The 21,645-nt window shown below is 60.1% G+C and overlaps 1 protein-coding gene across 1 annotated transcript; it reads right to left on the bottom strand.

Annotated features, from left to right (window-relative positions):
- Positions 1-10,586: 10,586 nt before the first annotated feature.
- On the bottom strand, positions 10,587-12,173 carry JRK (Jrk helix-turn-helix protein). The gene has a single exon (XM_007464622.1). The coding sequence runs from the start codon at positions 12,171-12,173 to the stop codon at positions 10,587-10,589; it is 1,587 nt and encodes a 528-aa protein (XP_007464684.1).
- Between the last annotated feature and the right edge of the window lie 9,472 nt (positions 12,174-21,645).

Below are 21,645 nucleotides of genomic sequence, written 5' to 3'. Positions count from 1 at the left end.
ACACTGGCCTCTCCCCTGCAGAGTCAGGACTCCCACACGCTGCCCTCCCTCCCAGGCCCTCCTCCCAGCCCAGCTCGGCCCCAGGACCTATCCGAGCCGGCCCGTCACCCAGCAACTTACCGCCTACCGCCCGCTTCCATGGACAGGGGCAGCTTGGGGAGCCGTCCATCTCCTGCTACCCCAGCCCCTGCCGGGGGCAGCCAAGTGGAAACGGGCCCTCCATTTACAGCCTAAGCACCGCACGAGGAAGCCACATTCGCCGAACTGGGCAGGCACCGCATTTTTCTAAATAAACATAAAATGCCACGTCAGGAGCCCACAGGATCTAGGTGTCTCCCCTGGCAAGATGAGAGTGAGCCTGGGGAGGCGAGAGGTGGTATCCTGGAGGGCCGTCCCAGGCAGGCCTGCAGGCTCACGTGCCACCTGTGTTCCCCTATGCCACCCTCAGCAAGAGGCACTCAAGTGACACCCACGGGCCATGGTCCAGGCTCTGAATTCTGAGTGTCCCACTTGCAAGTTGTGTAATCGTTGTCACACCACTTCCTCCATGGCCACCGCCACCCCTCCACCACCATCATCACCACCATCATCACCATCACCACCGTCACCACCACCATCATCATCATCACCATCATCATCCCCACTGTCATCACCATCATCATCATCACCACTGTCATCACCAGCACCATCATCACCACCGTCATCACCACTGTCATCACCGTCATCACCACCATCATCACCAGCACCACCATCATCATCACCCTCATCACCACTGTCATCATCATTTCCACCATCACCACCGTCATCACCATCACCAGCACCATTATCACCATCAACATCACCACCTCCATCATCACCATCACCCTCACCATCCCCACTGTCTCAGTCAGCTCAGAACCCTGAAACAAAATACCACAGACCAGGTGGCTTAAACAACAGACGTTTATTTCTCACAGTTCTGGAGGCTGGGAAGTCCAGTATAAGGGTGGCAGCCCATTAGGTTTCTGGAGAGAGCTCTCTTGGCTAGTAGATGGCTGTCTTCTTGAAGTGTTCTCACAGGGCCTTTTCTTGGCTTGCGAGAAAGAGAGAAACTGAGAGCGATCATCCTCTTCTGATACAGGCATTAGTCCTATCAGATTAGGGCCCCACTCTCATGACCTCCTCTCACCATAATTACCTCCTCAACGCCCTATCTCCAAACACTGTCCTGCTGGGGTTAGGGCTTCGTCACATGACTCTGGGCAGGGGGACACAATCCAATCCACAGCACCCACCATCCCCAACATCACCTCCACCATTAAAACCACCACGACCACCATCACCACGAGCTCCTCACTTCCCCACTTGCAGCGCCAGCACCCTTGCCACCACGCCACCTTCATCCCCGCCTGCCTCCACCCGGGCTGCTCCGAACAGAATACCACCAACGGGGGCGGGGGGTGAGGGGGCTCGCGAACAACAGAAACTGACTTCGGACCGTTCTGGAGGCTGGAAATCCAAGGTCAGGGTGCCAGGGTGGTAGGGTTCTGGTGAAAGCCCTCTCCTTGGCTGTGGACTGCAGACCTCACTGTGTCCTCACATGACGGAAGGGGCGAGGGGGCTCTCTGGGGTCTCTTTCTTAAGGGCATTAATCCAAATCAAGGCTCCACCCTCATAACCTGACCACCTCTCAAAGCCCCCACCTCCAAATACCATCACCTTAGGGGTTAGGATTTCAGCAGTTAAATTTGGGGGCGGGTATACAAACATCCAGACCATAGCAACCCCCATCACCAGCGTCCTCATCCACTACCACTATTACTGTCACCTCTACCACACCCCCCATCAACCATCCCCACCCCCACCGTCCTCTCCACCCCCCATCACTCCTGTCACCACCGTCAAAGCCACCACCTCCACTACGCACAATACATACAACCATCACCACTGTCACTGTGTCCCACCATCTCCTCTCCACCCTCCGCAACCACCGCACCCCACCGTCATTCCCAGCACAGCCATCAACATCACTATCACCACCTTCACCATCCACACGACCACCCTGACCCACCTGCCCTCTGGCTGGCGGTGCACTTCACTGATGAAGAGTGAGGGCCTTGAGGGAGGCAGACCTGGGCTCAAGTTCCAGTCGTGCTCATTATTGTGGCCACACACTTGAACCCACCTTCCTAATTGGAGAAAAGGAGTTCACCGTCCAACTCCAGACCGTTGCTTCCTATATAAGGACAACTTTGCCCTCTGGGGGCAGTGGGCGGCTGTCTGTCCAGGTGGCCCCATCTCCAGCCCCCCAGGAGAGTCTCCAACAGGTGTCTGAATCATGGGATGACAGCTGTGACCCAGTGGTCGGGCGAGGCCCTGTCGTCAAGTGTCTGGAAGATTCCGCTTTGTCGGACAGATCAGATGCAACTGCAGCGTGGGCCGCGCGCGGACCCGGGGCAGGGCGCGGGGAGCACCGTGCTTGCCCTCAACAGAGCATGGCTTCCAGCCCCCGTTCTTGCAAACAAGCTGGGAGAAACTTTCTGTCACTAAAGAAGAAAGTCCCTTCCTGTGAGAACCAGAGCTGAGGGGGGTGGTGAACCTCGAAGCGTTTGCGGAAATACCCATTTTGTGTTCTGACGTCCGACCTTCAGTCCTCTCAGTGACAAACCGCTGAACGAGGACCAGTGCTGCTTGGGGTGGAGGTGACAGCGGAGCCGCAGGAGGCAAGGAGACGGGCACTGAACTGGGCCGGCCGGCACCGCAAGCTCTCACCCTTAGCTGCCCCCACAGTCTCATCCAGGCCTCCAGCTGGGGCGTAGCAGCAGCTGCCCTCCCCCGGCCCAGGCTGCTTTGCCAGCCTGGTGCCCAGCAGTATCTCTCTGGCGGCCTGAGCCTCAATGCCGAGGTCACCGCGCCTGCTGGCTGGGCCCCCCTTCTAGGATGGCGGGGCAGCCCAGACGCCCACGTCTAGTGGACGGCAGCAACTCAAGGCCTCGTGGAATCTGCTGCAGAGCCTCCCAAGGACACCTAGACTCCTTTTTCGCAATTAGGAAGAATCGGTCAGTGGAGTGGCTGGCTCAAGGAGACCCCACAGTGACATCACTGTTCTGCTTTATTAATAAAATGAGGGAACAGATGCCCACTCGCTGGAAACCGCAGCTGAGCCCCCTTCTCAGAGGAGAATCCTGGGGCCCAAGCTGCTTCCTAAGCTAACAGATCCCTCCTTAGACCCCTCTTCCGGCTGCCCCCTACCCCCGGCCCTCTCTCGCCCTCCTTCCCCGTTTCTCCATCTCCTGCCAGTGGGGCCTCAGCCTCCCACTAGCTGTTGGCCAGGCTGCAGGTATGCTGCTTGTGGCGGAGAGACGTAGAGCGAGCCTGGAGGATACAGGGTCGGGACCCAGACCCAGGACCACCTCACCCTTGCTCCGTGGGGTCCTGATCTGGAAGTGGGGAGCAGGGCCTCCTCCAGGCCTTGTCGGGAAACTGCAGGGATGCGGGAAGGCCGGGCACAGGCCCCCACTCCTGCCAGGTCCAGACATAAAAGCCGGGGTCCGTCTTCTCCACTGCAGTGAGGCCCCGCCTACTCTCGTGGTGGCCAGTGTCTCGGTGTCTGGAGGCCTGAGCTCACACCGAAGCCTTGGGGAACAAGGGCGCAGGGCCTGCCCATCACCCGCTCCCCAGCTCCTCACTCCTCACACCTCTGTCCCCCAATCCCCACCTTCAGAGGTTCCCCACTGCAGTCGGGACACCACAGCCTGGCAGAGGGCCCCCCAACAGGAAGGTCCCACCCCATCCAGGACACTGGCCTTTTGCTCTCACAGACCTCTTCTGGCCTCCCAGTGTCCCCCTGGGAAGCTCTCTCAGCCTGTGACTCCCAGCCCCTGGGCTCCACCGGTGTCTGTCTGCGGGCCTGTGGAGGTGGTACCTGTGTCTGAGTGAGCACAGGGCCAGGCTGGACAGAGAAGGAGGTTCCCCGCCCCTGCAGGATGCCCCTGGCGGGCTCTCTGGGGCCCTTCCCACCGCAAAGCCTACAGCCTGGCTTCTGCAGCCAGAGGCCACTGGCCCCAGCTGGTGACTGGGAGAGGCCAGAGCCCAGGTCCCTGGAGAGGGAGGGGCAGAGGCAGGGCAGCTGGCTGCTGGGCCCCCGAGCCCCATGGTCTCTGCGAATGGGGCTGGCTGGAGGGGTCTGGGCTCTGGTCCCTGTGTGCGCGTGCCCACCAGATGACCAGGGACTTGCGCAGCCCTGAGGCTCCCCCGGGAGCCGCCTGGACCAGCTGGGGTCTGCACTTGGGCGAGCCCAGCTCTGACACTCACACCTCCCCCGCCGTGCAGTGAGTCAGCTTCACAGTCACTCTCCACCCCCGGGAGACTGTCACCCAGGACCTGGAACCGCACTGCACCTGGAGTTGGGGCAGAGGCGGAGGAGGGGGAGTGTTGTGACCACAGAGAGCACTGAGTCACATGTGGGGGAGGAGGGAGGAGGTCAGCAAGGGCTCTTGCCTTCCCCCAGGAGTGAAACCTACACAGGGCTCCAGGCTCCCTGGTTTTGCCCTTATGAGCTAAGAGAACATGGGGGCCAGGCTGAGGGCCCAGCGTGGGACCAGGGCCAGGGCACAGAGTGGGACCAGGGTCAGGGCTCAGCGTGGGACCAGGGCCAGGGCACAGAGTGGGACCAGGGTCAGGGCTCAGCGTGGGACCAGGGCCAGGGCTCAGCGTGGGACCAGGGCCAGGTTCAGTGTGGGACCAGGGTCAGGGTTCACCCAGGCCAAGCACAGCAGATCCCTGAGTCCTGGCTGATCAGGAACCTTCCAGCTCCTTCAAGCCTCTAGGCTGGGGCCACCTACACTCCCTCATGAGCCCAGCAGAGGGCACTGTGCAGACCCTGAAGACAGAACAAAGGGCTCAGCGTGTGACCAGGCCCCTGGTCTGGAAGGGTCTGTGAGGGTGCCACAACCCCCTGCAGTTTCCACATCCACACACCCCTTGGCCCCAGGCTGGAAGACCATCCCTGGAGAGGCTGTGTCAGAGGGGTGACAACCACACCTCACAGCCCGGCTTCTGCCAGGGGCCGGGGGCAGCCAGTGAAACCCAGACCCCAGGAGCGACGCTGGGGCCCCCACCCCGCTGGGCCTCTGGCTCCTCTCCTCACTGAGGCTGCTCACGGCAAGAAGCAGGACTCGCTTCCACAGCCCAGTTCCCGGGCCCTGGCCAGCGCGATGGGCTTTTTTTTTTTTTTTTTTTTTTCCGGTAGCGATGGGCTTTTTGTGCCTGCTCACGTGTCAGAGGGATGTGGCCATTCCCCCACTGAGCCTGGGGTATCCAGCCCACCCTTCCAGCACTGCCCAAGAATCCCCTCCTGTCCAAAGTCCAGAGCGGTGGCCACACTGACCGGGCGTCACACAGCGGGAAGTGTGCGGTCTGGGGCAGGCCTCGGGACCCCTCCGTGAAATGGGGCCGTCACGGGGACGGGCCCCACGTCAACCCGCGAAGGCCTGTGCCCCCCGTAGGCCCGGTTGGGTAGGAGAGGCGGCAGGCAGCAGCGGTGGCTCAGGAGGGCTCAGGGCCCAGCGTCACGACCTCCACCCACGACGGAGGACCAGGCTGCTACCCCCGCCTCGGCCTTCCTTTCTGGGCAGTGGGTGAGATTGTCCCACGTGGCTCTGAGACCATCCATCTTCTTTGTTCTTTTCATCCTGTTCTTTGAATGGCATAATCTCTGTCAATCTCGAGTGCTGTCAAGATCGCCAATTCTGTTAGTCCACATCTACTGTACAGCCCTTCCAGTGAACTTTTCATCTGTTATACTTTTCGACTCTGGAATTTCCATGGGATTATTTTTAAGAGGAATTTTTTTTGTTGCTTTTTTTTAATACTTGTATTAAGGTGTCATGTGTTTATTCTTAATTAAGATAGCTGAGTTTCCTTTAAGATGGTCACAGAAGCAGGGTGTGTTTGTGTTCTGACCACGCCCCATGGCATGTGGGATCTTGGCTCCCCAACCAGGGATCGAACCCATGCCCCCTGCAGTGGAAGCGCGGAGTCCTAACCACTGGACCGCCAGGGAAGTCCCTCCAGGTTTTTTAAAATCAGTTTTTGTTTATAATCTTTTTATAGATACTCTCTACTTGATACCTTCCTTTCTTTTTTCCCCCTTTACTTCTTTAATCATGGTTTCCTTTCGTTGTCTGACCACATTTGTAAAGGCCAATTTGAAGTCTCTTCCTGTTAAATCCAACATCTCACTCCCTGAGGCAGTGTCCGTTGCCTGCTTTTTGGTAACAATATGGTATGTGGCCATATTTTCCTGTTTCTTTGCATGTTCATAATTTTTGGTTGGAAACTGATCCTTTTAGGAAATATATCGTACCAACTCTGGGTACTGGTCACCGCAAACTGGGACTTGTTATCTGCTTGTTTTGTGTTTGGCTGGCGGGGTCACCTCAGTGGCTCCTCCGCAGCCCCTGACGGAGCCCCCATGCTCCTTCCCAGGGGTGTGGCCTCCAGCAGGCCCCCACTCCACCCACCTCCCACCCCATGGCAGTGGTTTTACCAAAGCTCTGTGTGGTCCCTACTCACAGCTAGCCGGCTGCTCTGTTGTTTTTAACAATGCCCTGGGTGTAAGCTGCTTCTCAGACCAATCCAGTCAAATTTGGCTCCTTTGAAGGAATAGATACTGAGATCAGTGCTTGAGATTTTCTTCCCTGACCCACAGACAGCCTACAGTTTAGCCTGCATCACCAGTAAATCTACCAAGCTCCTCCCCCTGGCCTTTCTCCACCACGTCCGGTTTCTGAGAGCTGCCCGAGGCTTGCACTCCACACTGCAGCAAACTAAGTCAGCTCCTTAGCAGAGGGGCCAGGAGCTCTGTCCCACAGCCCGCTCCTCCCCGGGAAGAGCCTCCGAGCACAGCTCTGGGGCTGGGGGTGAGTGACGGCCCTGCTTCCGGAGCTGAGCGGTAGGTGGAAGGGGCAGCCATCCAGGCCTGCCGGGCCTGCCACGCAGGTGAAGCACCCTCACACACAACCCAGCCTCCCCTCGGCAACGTGCCCCGCGTCCTCACGGACACGGCGGCTGCGACCCGGGAACGCAACTGCCAGACAGCGCGGCCGCCCCAGCAGCCCTTCTCGGGAGACCTGTGCTCCCTGGAAGCAGGACAGGGACTTTGTCTGACCACCCTCTGGCCTCGAGCTGAGCCCGACGCCCAGCACGCAGCAGGCGCTGAGCAACGCTACGCATGGATGAAACAGAAGCACGTTTACGAACCAAGAAAACCCACTGAAGCGGGTGCCTGTGGATGCCTCCTTCCTGGGGCTGCCCAGGCAGGTCCTGTTTGCCCAAAATTCTGCTGTCCCTGTGCCACAGCCTCCCAGGAACAGAAGCCGCGTGTGTCCCTGCCGCCGACCTCCATCCCTCCAGAAACATCTGGCTACGGTGGTCCCGAGCTGCCTCCAAAGGGCTCTGCCTTCCGACCTGGGTAATCCTGGCCGAAAAAGGTCCAAGCAGAGGCTGCAACTGCCTTCCTTCCTTTCTTCATTCATCTGCCCTCCACCCACCCACCCTCCAATCCCCCCTACCCCACCACCTGGCTCACCAGAGGTGTGAGTGCTACCACGTGGACACGCCCAGGGCAGGGCCTCAGCTGCCTCCCCCCCGCACCCCGCAGGAAACACTGGTGAGGCAGGGCAGTTCACCCCAGGCTCAGCCTTCCCCAACTGGAGGACCTCCAGGACCTCCCACACTGTGGGTCTAACCTGGGGCGCCTGCAGACCCCCCAGCACTGGGGAGCAGGCACTGCAGGCAGCAGATCCAAAGCAAAAGAGACTGTGAAGGACCACCGACCCACCCAGCCCCCTGGCAGATGCCTGAATTCCATCTACAACCTGCGAGTCCAGCCTTTGCTCGGCCAGGCTCAGGCAAGGGGCAACCCCGGCGGAGGCTGCCTGTCCTGAGTCGGGGGCCCCAGGCCTCCCAGCAGACTCTGGTCTCCTCTCCCTGGATCCCGGCACTGCAGGCAGTGCCCAGGAACGGTCCCTTATCCACCACAGGCAGGGGTGACACCTGCTGCTCGCCCAGCTCCGGGGACGCCCCGATTCCTCCCGTGGAGGGAAGGAGAGGCTGAGGACATGGTGCGGCCGCAGGCAGCTTCCTCCCAGCTCGGGGTCTGCCAAGTCGTTTTGACCACCGAGAAGGGGGAAGGTCAAGGCGGGCAAACAGACCGGAAGGGGCCCGCCGAGTCCCGACAGGGACGACTCCTGGGCTTATCCCAGGGCACCGGTGCTGCCTGCCTGGGGCGGGAGGAGTGTGCGCCACTCCCGCTGTGCCTGAGCTCGCTGCCCCTGCAGGGTGAGCAGGGGGCCTGGAAGAGGCTCTGCCAGCGGGACGGAGACCCCACTGCCCCCGGGGGCTTCAGGAGAGGAGACAGAGGGGCCGATGCACGGGCGGATGAGGAGGCCTTCCCACCCGGCTCCGATTTCGCACGCAGTCCAGTGGGGCCCCCTAAGACTGTTTAGGAAAGATTCTGAGACCAGAACATTCTGACCCCTTGAGCCTCTCAGAAACTGGATGGTGAGTGAAGAGCAAAGCCCCAGGGGTGGGCACTCGGGGGCAGGGCAGAGGCGGGGGCACCCATGGGCAGCTGGGCGCCGCCAGGCTCCGGTCCTCCCCAGGCACACGCACCTCACGCTGCACCTCAGTCTGCACCCCGAGAAACCTCGCACCGCCCAGGATCTCCAGCACTGAGGCCATGAGGAGGGGGCGTGCTGGCTCATCAGGGGAGAGGGAAGCAGGCAGGGCCGAGTCCTGCCCCCTGAAGAACAACGCAGCACAGGGGGCGTGTCTGGTCCTGGAAGGAGGACACCCTCAGCTGGTCGGTGACGCGTGCTCATTGATCGTCCGCAACACAGCCAGGACGGGGGCAGGTTGTGAGGGCAGAACAGGAGTCTGGCCTGGGGTCTACAGGCTGGTGGGGACAGAGCACCCACGGGGGGCCTAGGAGAGCCGGTTCCACCCGCGCCCCCCAGCACAGTCCCGCTACTCCAGAACCACTGGGCTGGGGTCGAGGGGCTGACAGTGGGGAGGGAGCTTCTCCACGTGTCCGTCCATCTCCACGCTGCCGCCCCTGACATCTAACCCTGTCAACACCTCAAGCAGCTGCAATTCAGCCGCACAGGGGACGCACAGGAGTCCAAAAGTGGCACAAAGGTACACGGTGCACAGATGTCGCCCCAAACACGGGAAGGAAACCGATGTGACAACACAGCAGGAGGCAACCTGGCCCAAAGAATCAGCAACGACACTGTGAAAACTATCTGTGCTTGTTTCACAGTCTTCATACACGCATTTAAAGCAGGAAACACACGGTCCACAGAGCAGTGCCAGGCCAGCCATGACTGTCACCTCACTGTTTGGAAAGATGTAAAAACACCAGAGAAACCGACTGCGAGGCAAGCCCTCACCTCTCCTCGGCTCTCACGGAGGGCTCTCGGCACGCAACAAACACAGGAATGAAAACTATGTGCCGATTCAGCTACCCAAGAAGGGGATGCAACTGAAGGCGGAGCAGTGAAAAGAGCACAGAAAAGCACACCCATTTCACGTACATTCGAAGAGGGCGACCACGGCCGATAAGGGGCTCTCTGTCCTGCGGCTGTGCCGACGAGCAACACGGCAGAACAGAGAGGCTGGGAATCAGCTGCAACACAGGAAGCACAGCCGCGTCATCCCGCAATCGGCCTTTACAAGACACCAGCACAGCCAGCCTTCCCCGCGTGAATCACTGCGGGGCAAACAGCTGAAAATAGGAGTTCAAATACTGCTAGACAGCTCAGCTGCATGTTTTACTGTTTTTGTTATATCGCCTAAGGCTAATTTCTGAACATCTGGTCAAAGTTTATTAATGCAGAGGCTGTAAATGTGAGATTCTGGGGGACGAGGCCTGTAGGTTGGACTCGGAGCCAAGATGCTCGAAACACTGACAGTGCCCTGTAGCCCCACGTTGGGGTGACGGGCACCCCAGCCGCCCACTCCTGCTGGCTTTAACGGAGCAATTCTACCACATCAAGTAGGCGTGCAGCCTGCTGCATCTTGGGGTCTGAGCCTGAGAGGCGGGATGTGCTGGCAACGTGGAGAAACTCTGAGAGACTTGTGCTGCTACGTGAGCACACGACTGAAGGGGGACGTGTGGCCTGTAGAGCCACTGGCAGGGGCCACACCGACTCTTATTCGTATTGAGTCCCGCCCTCGGTGACCTGCCCGACTCAGGGCTGGCCCCCAGACCAGCAGACTGAGTCCCGGAGGAGGGGAGCGGTGGGCCACAGGAAGTGCCAGCCCTGTCAAGTGTCAGCGGGTACCGCCATTGGTCGGCTGAAGGCGGCTCTTCCCCACCTGGACAGAGAGACATCTCCACCCTCGGACACAGCAAGGCTCAGCCAGCAAACACGAGGCTGGCTTCCGGCCACCAGAGGCTCCGGTACGTTTTGGGTCTGGGTGGGCCCTTCAGGAAGACCCCCGGCGCCCATGTGGCACGACAGGCCATACGGCAAAACCCCGATGGGGCGGGCCGTCCTGAGGGACGTGACCCCTGAGACTGCAGGTCAGGCCCCGCTGCCTCAGGCCTCACCCGCTGTGGACGAGCCGGGCAGAGGGGAGCGAGGCGGGGCGCCGCGAGGCCCAGCGTGCTCCCAGGGTGCCTCGAGCTTGACTGAGGCCCTGAGGGCCCTGCACCGCTGTGCCTGCTGCCGCCTGCCGAACAGAGAGCGCAGCGCGCGCAGCTGGCCCACCTCCTGTGCCGAGAAGCAGGGCTGCCCCTCCGCAAAGCGCACCACAGCATCGAAGGATGCAGCCGCCTGCTCCCAGGCTGCCTCGTCACCCACCCCCGCCTCGGCCAGCTCGGGACTCCCCGTGGCCGCGCTCCCAAGGCGGGCTGGGGCGCCTCCCCCGAGCCCGGGGATGTGCATGAAGGTCTGGTCGGGAGGCTTCGTCCTGAGGCACTCGGGCTCCTCCTCTGAAGACGAGCCTTCGACGAGCGTGACCTTGGGCCACAGCTTCCTCCAGGCCCGGCTGAAGACGGCGCCCGGCACCGCGTTCCAGGCACAGGCCACGTCGAGCACGGCGTCGTGCACGCTGCAGCGGGGGGTGAAGGCCTGCAGCGTGCCGCAAGGGGTGACGAAGTTCCTCATGAAATCCCTGCGAATGCCCTGGTCCATGGGCTGGATCAGGGAGGTGACGCTGGCGGGCAGGAAGATGGTGAAAATGTTCTCCGAAACCAACTCGGCCTCCCGCGGGTGGGCGCGGGAGCCGTCCAGCAGGAGGATGGCCTTGCTGTCTTCGGGCAGAGCCACGGCTCGGAAGTGCTCCTTCACCGCGGGCACAAAGATGTGATGGAACCAGTCAGTAAAAATCTCCTTGTCCACCCACGCGTTACCTTGGGCCTTGTACACGACAGGCAGGTGCTGGATGCCCTGGACCGCCTTGGGGGCGCCGCATTTCCCGACCACCAAGGGTTTGATCCTGTGGGAGCCCGTGGCGTTGGCGCACATGAGGACGGTCAGCCTGTCCTTGTTCTGCTTGGGGCCGGGCACCGCCCCGCCCTCCGGGCTGGGACTGGGCGAGCTGCGCCAGAAGAGGCCGGTCTCATCGGCGTTGTACACCTGCTCGGGGGACAGGCCGTGCTCGGCAGTTAAGCTCCGGAAGAAGCCGCAGAACTGCTCTGCAGCCTGGTGGTCGGCCGCCTGCTTTTCGCTGGACGCATCCAGCTTCTTGATGCCGTGTCTGGCCTTAAAACGCCAGAGCCAGCCGCCAGAAAACACGCAGGGCTCGGTCAGCTGCATCTGCTCGTAGAAGTCCTTGGCCTTTTCAATGAGCATGGGGCCCGAGACGGGCACGCCCTCTGCGCGCTTCACCAGGAACCACTCGTACAGCACGCGGTCCAGGTGCTCGAGCTTGGGCGTGTGCAGCGTGCGCCGGTGCGCCAGGGCCTTGTCCGAGTCGGAGCTGGCGAGGAAGCGGAGCAGCTGGGCCTTGTGGGCCCTGATGTCGTACAGGGTGGACATGCCCACGTTGTACTCCTGCACCAGCGCCTTCCTGCTCGCCCCCTCCTCCAGGCGCCGGCAGATGTCCACCTTCTCCTTCAGGGTCAGCACCACCCTCTTGCGCTTCTCCCCCGGGCTCCTCCCGGCAGCCGGCTTGGAGGCCATGAGGAGCGGGCTCGCCCCGGCCGACAGGGGTCGCACCTGAGCCAGTGCTGGAGGCCTTTCCAACCCTCCCTCCCCTCCCACCACCCTCGCCCACTGGCGTCCTGCTGATGCTGACGCGGGCCCCCAGGAGCCAAGGCCCCTTCTTGGCCCGGGCAGCTTCCCGGCCCTCTCTGCAGGGGGGACGAGCGTCAGCCGCCCGAGGCTTCCACGGCTGGAACCTCCAGCCTTCTCTGCGGGGACGGTGGCAGCTTCTCCCCTCAAACACGGACCGGAGGGTAAAGGGGTCCCGGGAGCTGGTTTCCGGCAAATCGAGATTTCACCGTCTGAGCCGTGGGTGCCTCTCTCACGCACATCGTGACTTAGCAGCTGGAAAGCAAAAGGGGGAAGAAAGAAAAACGTTACGGAGCCCGTGCCTCGACCACTGTAGGCACACCCTCGTTACTTTCGACGTGCTGGGGAGCGGCAGGGGGCGGTGTCGTGGAGGCGATGAACACGCGAGCTGGCCGGCAGGTGGCGCAGGGAAGAGGCCTGCCCGGCATAGGGGGGCTGCCTGGCGCGCTGGGCACACTGGCTCTTCTCAGCTTCCACAAGTGACCTCTGAGTCGCTCACTATGGCTCCAAATTAAAAGTGGCTCTCTTGGAAGCAACCTGGCCTCCCGGGAAAAACGCCAAGGGTGATGCCACTGGACGAAGCAAGGAAGCCATAGGCGCTGGGCGACCTGAGAGCCACGTCTCACCTCCAGAACCAACCTTCCCGCTGTAGCTGCTCTCGGCCCACCTGACCTATCCACCTTCACAAAGCCCTTGTTCCTCTGAGGGCGGCCGAGGCAGGGGATGGAGGTGCTGCGGGGGGCAGGGATTCCTCTAGACTTCCGGGGCTGAGGAACCTGCAAACCTCTTCTGAAACAAGGTCCCCTCAAACCCTCTCTTTGACAGCGGGCCCCAAACTGCTTCTAGAAAACCAGGCCTTGGTAGGCCTCGGGCTCCCCCCAGAGGGGCTGCCAGTCTCTCAGCTACTGGTCCCCACAGCGACATGCTCAGACGCCAAGGATGCCTCTGGACGCACAGTCACACGTGAGCGTGCAAACACTCACATGCACCCTCCCTCCCTTACACACACACAGGACACTGGAAAGGGCCAGGCCAGAGCGGGCTTCCTGAATACTTGTTGATCGAGAACACTCTATGAATAAATTACTAATTCATGCTGGAACAAAAATACAAGAACTGTCTTCTGGCCCCGCTGGGAGCAGGGTGGTCTTCCTGCATCAGTTGTGTGTCCTTGTAAGTAGTAAACTTGGTGTTTAAGGTGACATACACGTCTTTGGTTAAAGCTAGTAAGAGAACATAAAGGAAAGTGACTTATATAAACCCCACAGCTCTGGTTTAACTTGTCTTTCATCATCATCTATCTTTCATCCTCATAAAGATCTGGGTCATTACGGTCCCTTCGAGCTAGTCATGTCCATCCCTTTATGACAATTTCCCCAAATGCCCCCCACCCCGCCGCCTCCCTGCTCCGTGGAGCAGACATGTAGGACTTAGCAGATGGTCCTGGCTGGCCTGGGCAGCCTGTGAGAATCACAGCCCTGTCACATGTCACCTGGTAAAACGCCAACTTCTTCCAGCCCCTGAGGAGTGAAGAGCTGTTATCCCCACACTGACCAGCCCTGGCTGGTCTGCTCGGGCCGTGTGGCGTGTCTGCCACAAGTCCTGTCTTCTCCCTCCCGGCCAGCTGTGTCCCCTGGCTTCCCTCTCACCCGGGAGGGACTGCCAGTCACCGAGGCAGCACCACAGGCAGCTGACAGCATCCGTCGCCAGGTCCCAGCGTGGAAAGGCAGCAACTCCCACCTCACCTCCCTCCCAAACCCTCACACTCGGCTCTGTCCAACTTCACGCCACGGGTGAGGCCACAGGACTACTCACGCGTGCAACATAAAAAGGTAGCCCCTTGAGACCACGGCTCAACAGAAATGAAGTTTATTCAGATGTAGCAAGAGTCCCAAAGACAAATCCTAGGCATGTCAGCAGCCAGCCCAAGGTACGTCCTTTAACCCTTCTGAGTCAGTCTCCTGGTCTGCAAAGTGCAGGTGCTGGGCCTGCTGGGACCTATTTTCATCCTATTGGGTTGGCTATAAAGTTTGTTCAGGCTTTTCCGTAAGATGCTATGGAAAATCCCGAACGACCTTTTCGGCTAACGCAATATTTACTGGGGGACAGTGTGAATGTGCACTGCTTGGCCCTGTGGAGAGCAGAGGGAACTAAAGGCCATAATCCATCCTTAAGGAAACATTTAATATAAAACCGTCGTAAAAACCAGGAGGAAATAGGGGACCCCCGGTCACTTGCGAGGGACTGACTCTAAGCACAAAAGGCAGGAGGAAGGGCCAGACGTGGCACCGGGAGGAGGCTCAGCGCCAGACACGGGCTCACTGTGGACGCTTCCTCACGTCTGAGCCTGATACAAGGGAGATGGAAACACCGGTCCCGCTGGAGAGACAAAAACTTCCTTTAAAAGTGAAATTCAGATATTACTTCTGAAACAATTTCTTAAGCCAAAAGGAAACAACACGGCCAAAAAATTAAAACGGTTTGAAGCCTTGCCACTGATACCCTCTTGGGCCATAGGGGCAGAGTTGCGGCAGGAGAGAGAAGAGTGGGGCACCACCTGCATTCTGCCCCTTCCTGTCGGCGGGGAGATGCGCTTCCTGAGAGGAGAGCCTGAGGAATTCAGGAGGAAGATGTGAGAAACCACGTTTCCTCGGCAGTAGCCAGTAGTGTGCAAGGGCGTGTGTGGGGAGCGGGGCGACTACTAGAAAAATAGTCTGGACACAAGTGTTCCGGCCCGAGGAAGGGCTGGATTAGGTCTTGAGGGGCAAGAGGGACTGGGGAGGGGTCCTGGGTCAGGGGCGGACATGGGGGTGCGCACCCTGCAGAGGGGAGGCGGGCAGTTAGTTACCCACGCAGACCCCTCCTTCGTGGGCGCAGGTGCGGGGCCGTGGGCAGCCCGAAGCAGGGGGACGGCTCAGGTTAGGGGAAAGGCTTGTTTTGACAGCGTTTCTAACGCCGGGGACCACGTTTGGGGCTGAAAGGCAAAAACCAAAAAGAAAAGAAAGCAGCCAGGTCTCAGGCCGGCTCCTTCCTGGCGAAGGGACCTCGGGGGCTGCTCCTTCCTCGGGGGGGAGCCCCGGCCAGGCTCGGAGGGAGGCTGCGGAGAGACCAGCTCGGTTTCGGGGGCCCGGGGGAGGCTCCGCACCAGCAGCTCGGCCCCGGGCCCCAGCGGCCCGCCCGGCCCCCGCGCCAGCCTGGACGCCACTCACCTGCGGACCCCGAGCCGCCACCGCCGGCCGGAAGCGCCCCGCCCCCCGCCGGTCCGCGCCGCTCCGCCTTCCCCCAGCCACTTCCGGGACACTCTAGGCTGCCCGGGGGACTCGGCGTTTCTGTGGCTCCGCGGTTGGCGGCGGGCACGCGGTGACCGTAGGCTCGGGTTCGGAGATGGGTGCATCTCTGGGCCGAAAAGTCGGGGGCTCTTGTCCTGGGCAGGGGTGGCAGCAGGGCAGGGTGGGCCCGGCGCCCCCAGCCGGGAGGCCTCGAGTGGGGACGTTCCTGATGGAGGAAGGCAGTGCTTGAGCCCCTCCCTTTGCGAAGTCCACCGGCCAACGCTGTTTTCCTCCTCTCTGGCCTCGTCCACCCCTAATTTAGATGATTTGGATGATGAGATTTGAAATTTCTGAGCTGGGGAGACTTGGATGAGATTCAGACTTGAGTTGATGCTGTAATGAGTTGAGATTTGGGGGACCTTCGGATGGCGTGAATGTATTTTGCATGAGGGGCAGAGGACGCCCAAGCTCGAATCCCCAGAACCGGTGACTGGGTCACCTCACATGGCATCAGGGACTTTGCAGATGCAATTGCGTTACGATTTTTGAGATGGGAGATGATCCCGATTATGAGGATGGGCTCGGTGTCATCACAGGGTCCTCATAAGAGGGAGGAAGGAGGCACAGAGCCAGAGAAGGATGTGAGGATGCACGCAGAGGGAGAAAAGGAGATATGACAGCAGACGCAGGATGGAGCGTGCGCCTAGAAGATGGAGGAAGGGGCCACCAGCCAAGGAGTGCAGGGCCTGCAGGAGCCGGAAAAGAGCCTGCAGAAGGAGCCAGCTTTGTGGACACACCTTGATTTTTAGCTCCGTAAGGCTCGCGTCAGACTTCTGACCTCCAGAACTGTAAGTGATAAATGTGTGTTGTTTTAAGGCATGAAGTTTGTGGGAATTTGTTATGGAGCCGCAGTAGGACACCAATACACTCTCTGCTGGGCCAGGGTCCTTCAGTGCTCTTGTAAATGCAAGAATGTTAACAAGAGCAGTTGTATGAAAAGGAGGGAGGGAGGGCACATTTTTCCTAGGAGGACTATTCATTTCATTATAATTGGTGAATTTTCTTTTTCTCAAACAAAACAACATCTTTAAATGCACTACAAAGAAGCAACTAAATTATTAAGTCTTTCATAAAACAGAAGTTCTGTAATTTAGCAGATACTACCTGGGGTACAACACTTCAGCTTTTACTAAATATCTGAACTAATTCCATTTTTAAAATCCTCTCTAGAAGACCTAAGGCCTCTTAGGAAAGACTCTCAACCGCTGCGCCGCCAGGGAAGCCCTGTGTGTTGTTTTAAGCCCAGTTTACGGTCATCTGTGGCAGCAGCAACAGGGAACTAGGATAGATTTTCATAGTTCCCTTCCTCTTCGTTCACCTTCCTCCCCTGGCTCCCAGGACGCGCCCGCCCCTGGCCCTCCTTCCTCACCCTCCCCTGCTGATTCCCAACGGGCCAACCTCACCCCTCGGCTCTCTCCTTTCTGTCCACGCCCCCTCCTGGGCTCTTCTCCAGTCTCATGCTGTGCCTACCAGCAAAGGCAGGCAGCTCCCAGATTTATGCCTCCTGCTAGGACCCCGCCCGCAAACTCTAGCCGCCTGTGCCCTACCCAGCGTCCCGACGTACATAGCCTTCTAACCCTCGGGCCGGCATTTCTACACCTGGGCTCGCAGCCCTCCCCTGGCCGGGCTCCAGCTTCACACCCACCGCGGTGAGTGGCCGCTCACCGGCCAAAAACGCGCAGTCGTCCCTGACTCTCTGTCCCACCACCCCCACGCTCTGCCCTCCACATCCAGGCAGCGTCTGGCTTCTGCTCACTCCCCGCAGGCCGCCCTGAACCCGCTGTTGCCTCCCCTGGCCCTGGCTTCTGCCCTTGGCCCCCGGCGGACTGGAGGGTCCTTAGCCAGCGGGGTCTCCGGGGATGGTGAGGTTGACCCCAGGAAGGCCGGCTTCATCCCCGCATGGCACTCTGCTGCCACCTTGTGGGAACCGGATCTCTTGCTCCCCTCAGAACCTGCTGGGGCCGATGCTCCCAGGATCACGCTGGGACTCGAGCCTCAGGACTCCTCTCCAGGACTGAGTCCACTCTGGCAGAGAGGAAGGGGTCGGGAAGAGACAAAGAGAAGGAATACCATCCCCTGGTGTCGCATGAAGCCTGGCATGGAGGGCGCCCTCCCCCAAGTATCCCTCCAGTGCACAGGGTCAGGCCCCCCACCAAGCCAGACCATCCACAGCCCGAAGGCCTTGGAGAGGGTCTGGCTGAGCGGACGCCCCCTCACCGCCCCCTCCCGTGGCATCCCACGTGCCCCAGAAAGGTCCTCCTGGACCACCAGGCCTGGCGAGGTCCTGCTCTCACTGTCTTCCAAGCCCACGGGGCTCCTGAGTGCTGTGGCCCCTCTGCCCGTGGCCCTTGGCCTGCGCCACGCTGGGCACCCAGCCCAGGTTCCGGACCCTCAGGTGGAGAGATATCTGGTCCCCCCAGAGCCAGGGCGAGGTTTTCTCACAGCAGAGGGGACTTTACTTGGGGGCCGGGGGTGTGGCCGGAGCTCCTGGCTCCCCGACTTCACTCGGGGAGGGAGGGGTGGACAGGAGAAGGGGGGCCAGCTAGGGGCTCAGTCCTGAGAGGCACCGAGGCCCTGAGGACTCGGGAACACACAGGAGGGGCACCTCTGCGACCAGGGCTCTCTGGGGACAGAGACCCCTGAGCCCAGGACGGACGGTGTGGGGCTGGCGCACCGATCAGGTGGACGGGGTCTCAGTGCCCTGCACGCACACTCAGCTGTGGGACACGCATTTACACACGCCCTCCATGTGCACTGTTCACCCAGGATCACACCCTCACACATGCATTCCACACGGTCGCTTTCACATGCAGTTTTCACACACAGAGACACCCTCGCAGAGTCAGCTCGCAATACACGGCTTTAATTTTGAGAACCTATAATGGGGAGCCCGGCACTGTGGATGCTCTCCCCAATCTGTCAGGGATCTGGCAGTGCACCAATTACCCTCCTGGTGATACATGCATTTTTCTAAAGGAAAATGTCTACAAATGTGGAAGAGAATTCCGTTGCAGTTTTGCAGTAATACCCCATCTTTATTATTTTTAATTAATTCTGCATAAAATAATGAATTCATCCAAAACTGATGTCCATGAAAGTGTGGAACCACGTGGCAGCCCCAGGAGGTGGCAGTGGCCCATTCGTAAGGAACCCCTGTGAGGTGGGTCTACCCTACACAGCCTGCCTCCCCCCAGTGCCCAGCCCCACCACCAGTCCTAGCAGCCCCAGCTTCACACTGACAAGATCAGGGAAATCTCTGAGCTATGTGAACAGGCAGGATTTCCAGGGAACCCAACCGGTTTGGGCGGGCAGGTGGAGGGCCACGAGAGAACAGGAAAATCTGGAGTCCTAGGAGGTGGCCACAGAGCAGAGGAAAGGAAGGGGGCTAAGGGGAAGTCACATCGAAGCCACACCTCGACCCCATTCCTGTGTGGAGGGACCGCAGGCAGTCACGCCCCCACAGGCCTTCCCGGAAAGCTGGATCCCACCAAAGGATCCAGGCTTCATTGAGGCTCACTGCGTGCCCAGTGCATGAGTGACGGGATGGGGCTCAGCATGGGCCCAGGGTCGGCGCTCAGACTTTGACCCCAGTGAGAGCTCAGTTTGGGGCCCAGGTCAGAGCTCAAACTGTTATTAGGAGTGGAGTTTAATAACTGTCCACAGGGCATCACCGCCGTGGTCTTCTATATTTGAGTCATGTCCATTAGGTCATCTATCTCGGTCAGCTTGGGCTGCCATAACAAAATACCAGAGTCTGGGTGACATAAACAAGAGAATTTGTTTCTCTTCCAGTTCTGGAGCGCAGCAGTCTGAGATCAGGGTTCCTGGGTGGGCAGGTTCTGGCGGGGACTCTATTCCTGGTTTGCAGGTGACTCCCTCGTACTGTATCCTCGCGTGGCAGAGAGAGAGCTGGTGCCACATCTTCTCAGGTCACCGAATCCCATCGTGAGGGCCCCAACCTCATGACTTCATCCAACCCTGAGGCCCCCTCTCTGAAAACCATCAGGTTGGGGGTTAGGGCTTTAACATATGAATTAGGGGAGGACACAGTTCAGCCTATAGCACTGCGCCCTTGGCCCTCAAAATTCACGTCCTTCTCACACGCACGGTGCATTCCCGTCATCCCAATAAGCCCAGGAGTCTTAACTCATTACAGGGCCCCCCACTAACCCCTAAAGCCCAGAGTCTCCTCCAGACCCTCTCTACATCACACATGGCCGAGTCCGGGTATGATACATCCTGGCAAATTCCTCTCTGGCTGTCAATCTGTGCAACCAGACAAATTACGTGCCTCCAAAATACAGCAGTGGGACAGGCCGAGGACAGAGATTCCCACCGCAAAGGGAAAAATCGTAAGGGAGAGTGGCGGGTCCCAACGCCAGCAAAGCAGCGTCATCACCGGGGCTCCTGGCGGTCCCGCCTGCGTCAGCCAAGGACTCTGTCGTGCTGTGCTGTGCACGGCAGGGTGTGGAGCAGCATTCTGGGCCTGCACCCCTGGACACCAGGAGCACCCCCATTCGGGCGACTGAAAATGTCTTCAGGCCCCGCCAAACATCCCCTGGGCCACGGAAACGCCCCCATCTGAGAACCACTGCCTTACAGCAGCCACTTCATATCAAACCACACCAACAAACACACGGGCAACTGTCAATATTTGAAGAATGAGTGCTTCAGGCTGGTGCTAGGTGCTGGGTGCCTTGAACACAAAACAGATAAGAAAGGCCCCAGCCCAGGGCACCGCAGCTCCCCATGAACTGGGGTGGGTGAGGGGCGCAGACGGGCAGCCCCACAAGGGAACAGTGAAGGCACAAACATTTTACGTCCCACGTGAGGCAGCTGAGCTGAGGGGGCGGGGGCCGGGGGGGCGTGTTCAGAGAGAAAGTACCAGGCACGAAGCGTGGGCAAGGAAGGTGCGCCGGTGCAGGGGACACGCTCTCCTCTGTGTGACCTTGAGCAAGTTCCTCCCTCTCTGGGCCCCAGGCTCCAAGGGACAGAACCCGGCCTGGGGGGAGCCGGGGGGCTGGGGTCGGGGTAGACCCCAGGAGTGCTGTGAATCCCGGGAGGGCCAGGTCTCAGGGCACCCCTGGCCCACGCCGCCCTGTCAGCCTGCTCCCGGGCTGCCCCCCACTGCGAGGCATCCACTGCCCCTCGGCCTTCCCTGCGGCCCACGGAGCCCCTTCCCCTAAGAATGTTGCACCTGGCAACATCCTTTCTACCCCTGACGTGCCCTGGGCCCTTTTCTGGGGGGTAAATCAAGGAGGGGAGTGAGATGTGCTCCACAAGGCCATCCACAGGGCCAGGAAGACCTGAGGAAATGAGAGGCCCTCTCCCCCTGTAGGAGGAGCTCGTCGCCCCCAGACACACCCTGGGGCCAGCAGGCAGTGGGTGCAGCCTGTGCCTGCCACCACCTGGCCGACACTCCAAGGGGTCCCAGGGAGACTTGGCACAAAGGGAGGGTCAGGTTGAGAGGGCAACAGGGACCACTCATGGCCCCCAGGGCAACAGCAGCCGGGAGCCACTGGCCCTCCCCGGTGCAGAGGAATGAGGGGAAGGGCCAGTCCCAGAGGCCGGCTGGAGCTGCTGTGACGGGAGAAGGCTGGTGACATGGATGCAGCTGCTGCCATGGTGGCCCAGGCGTCAGGTGTGGCAGAACAGGTGGCCTGACTGCTGAGCCTCTCACCCTCAGGTCTTGGCCAGTGGAAGCCTTTATAGGATCCTTATGGGACCCAGGGCACAAACAGGGTGGAGAGGGGTCCTGGGTCTGGATGGAGAATGTCTGGCCCAGTGCCAAGCTCTTGTCACCTCCTCGTCCCGCACAGGCCGCTGACATGGCATTTCCCGGACTCCCTTGCAGCTAAAGTGCCACGGTGTGGTGAGGTATCGAGTAAGGTCACGAGGGTGAGGCCCGCAGCTCCGGCCCGTACGCTGTGCTCCACACCCTTGCGCCCTGGCAGCCTCCCCAGAAGGTCCCCATCAGGCCCCCTCTCTGCAGCCCACATTTCCTTCCTGCTGCTTGTGCCGTCTGGTCAAGG

The sequence above is a fragment of the Lipotes vexillifer genome, unplaced genomic scaffold, assembly GCF_000442215.2.
Source record: "Lipotes vexillifer unplaced genomic scaffold, Lipotes_vexillifer_v1.1 scaffold394, whole genome shotgun sequence".
Taxonomy (NCBI): Eukaryota; Metazoa; Chordata; class Mammalia; order Artiodactyla; family Lipotidae; genus Lipotes; species Lipotes vexillifer.
Note: the sequence above shows the minus strand (reverse complement) of the source record. Positions and strands in the feature narration are given on the sequence as shown.

Coding starts and splice junctions, on each gene's coding strand:
- JRK (XM_007464622.1), bottom strand. CDS start 12,173: ATGGCCTCCAAGCCGGCTGCCGGGAGGAGCCCGGGGGAGAAGCGCAAG.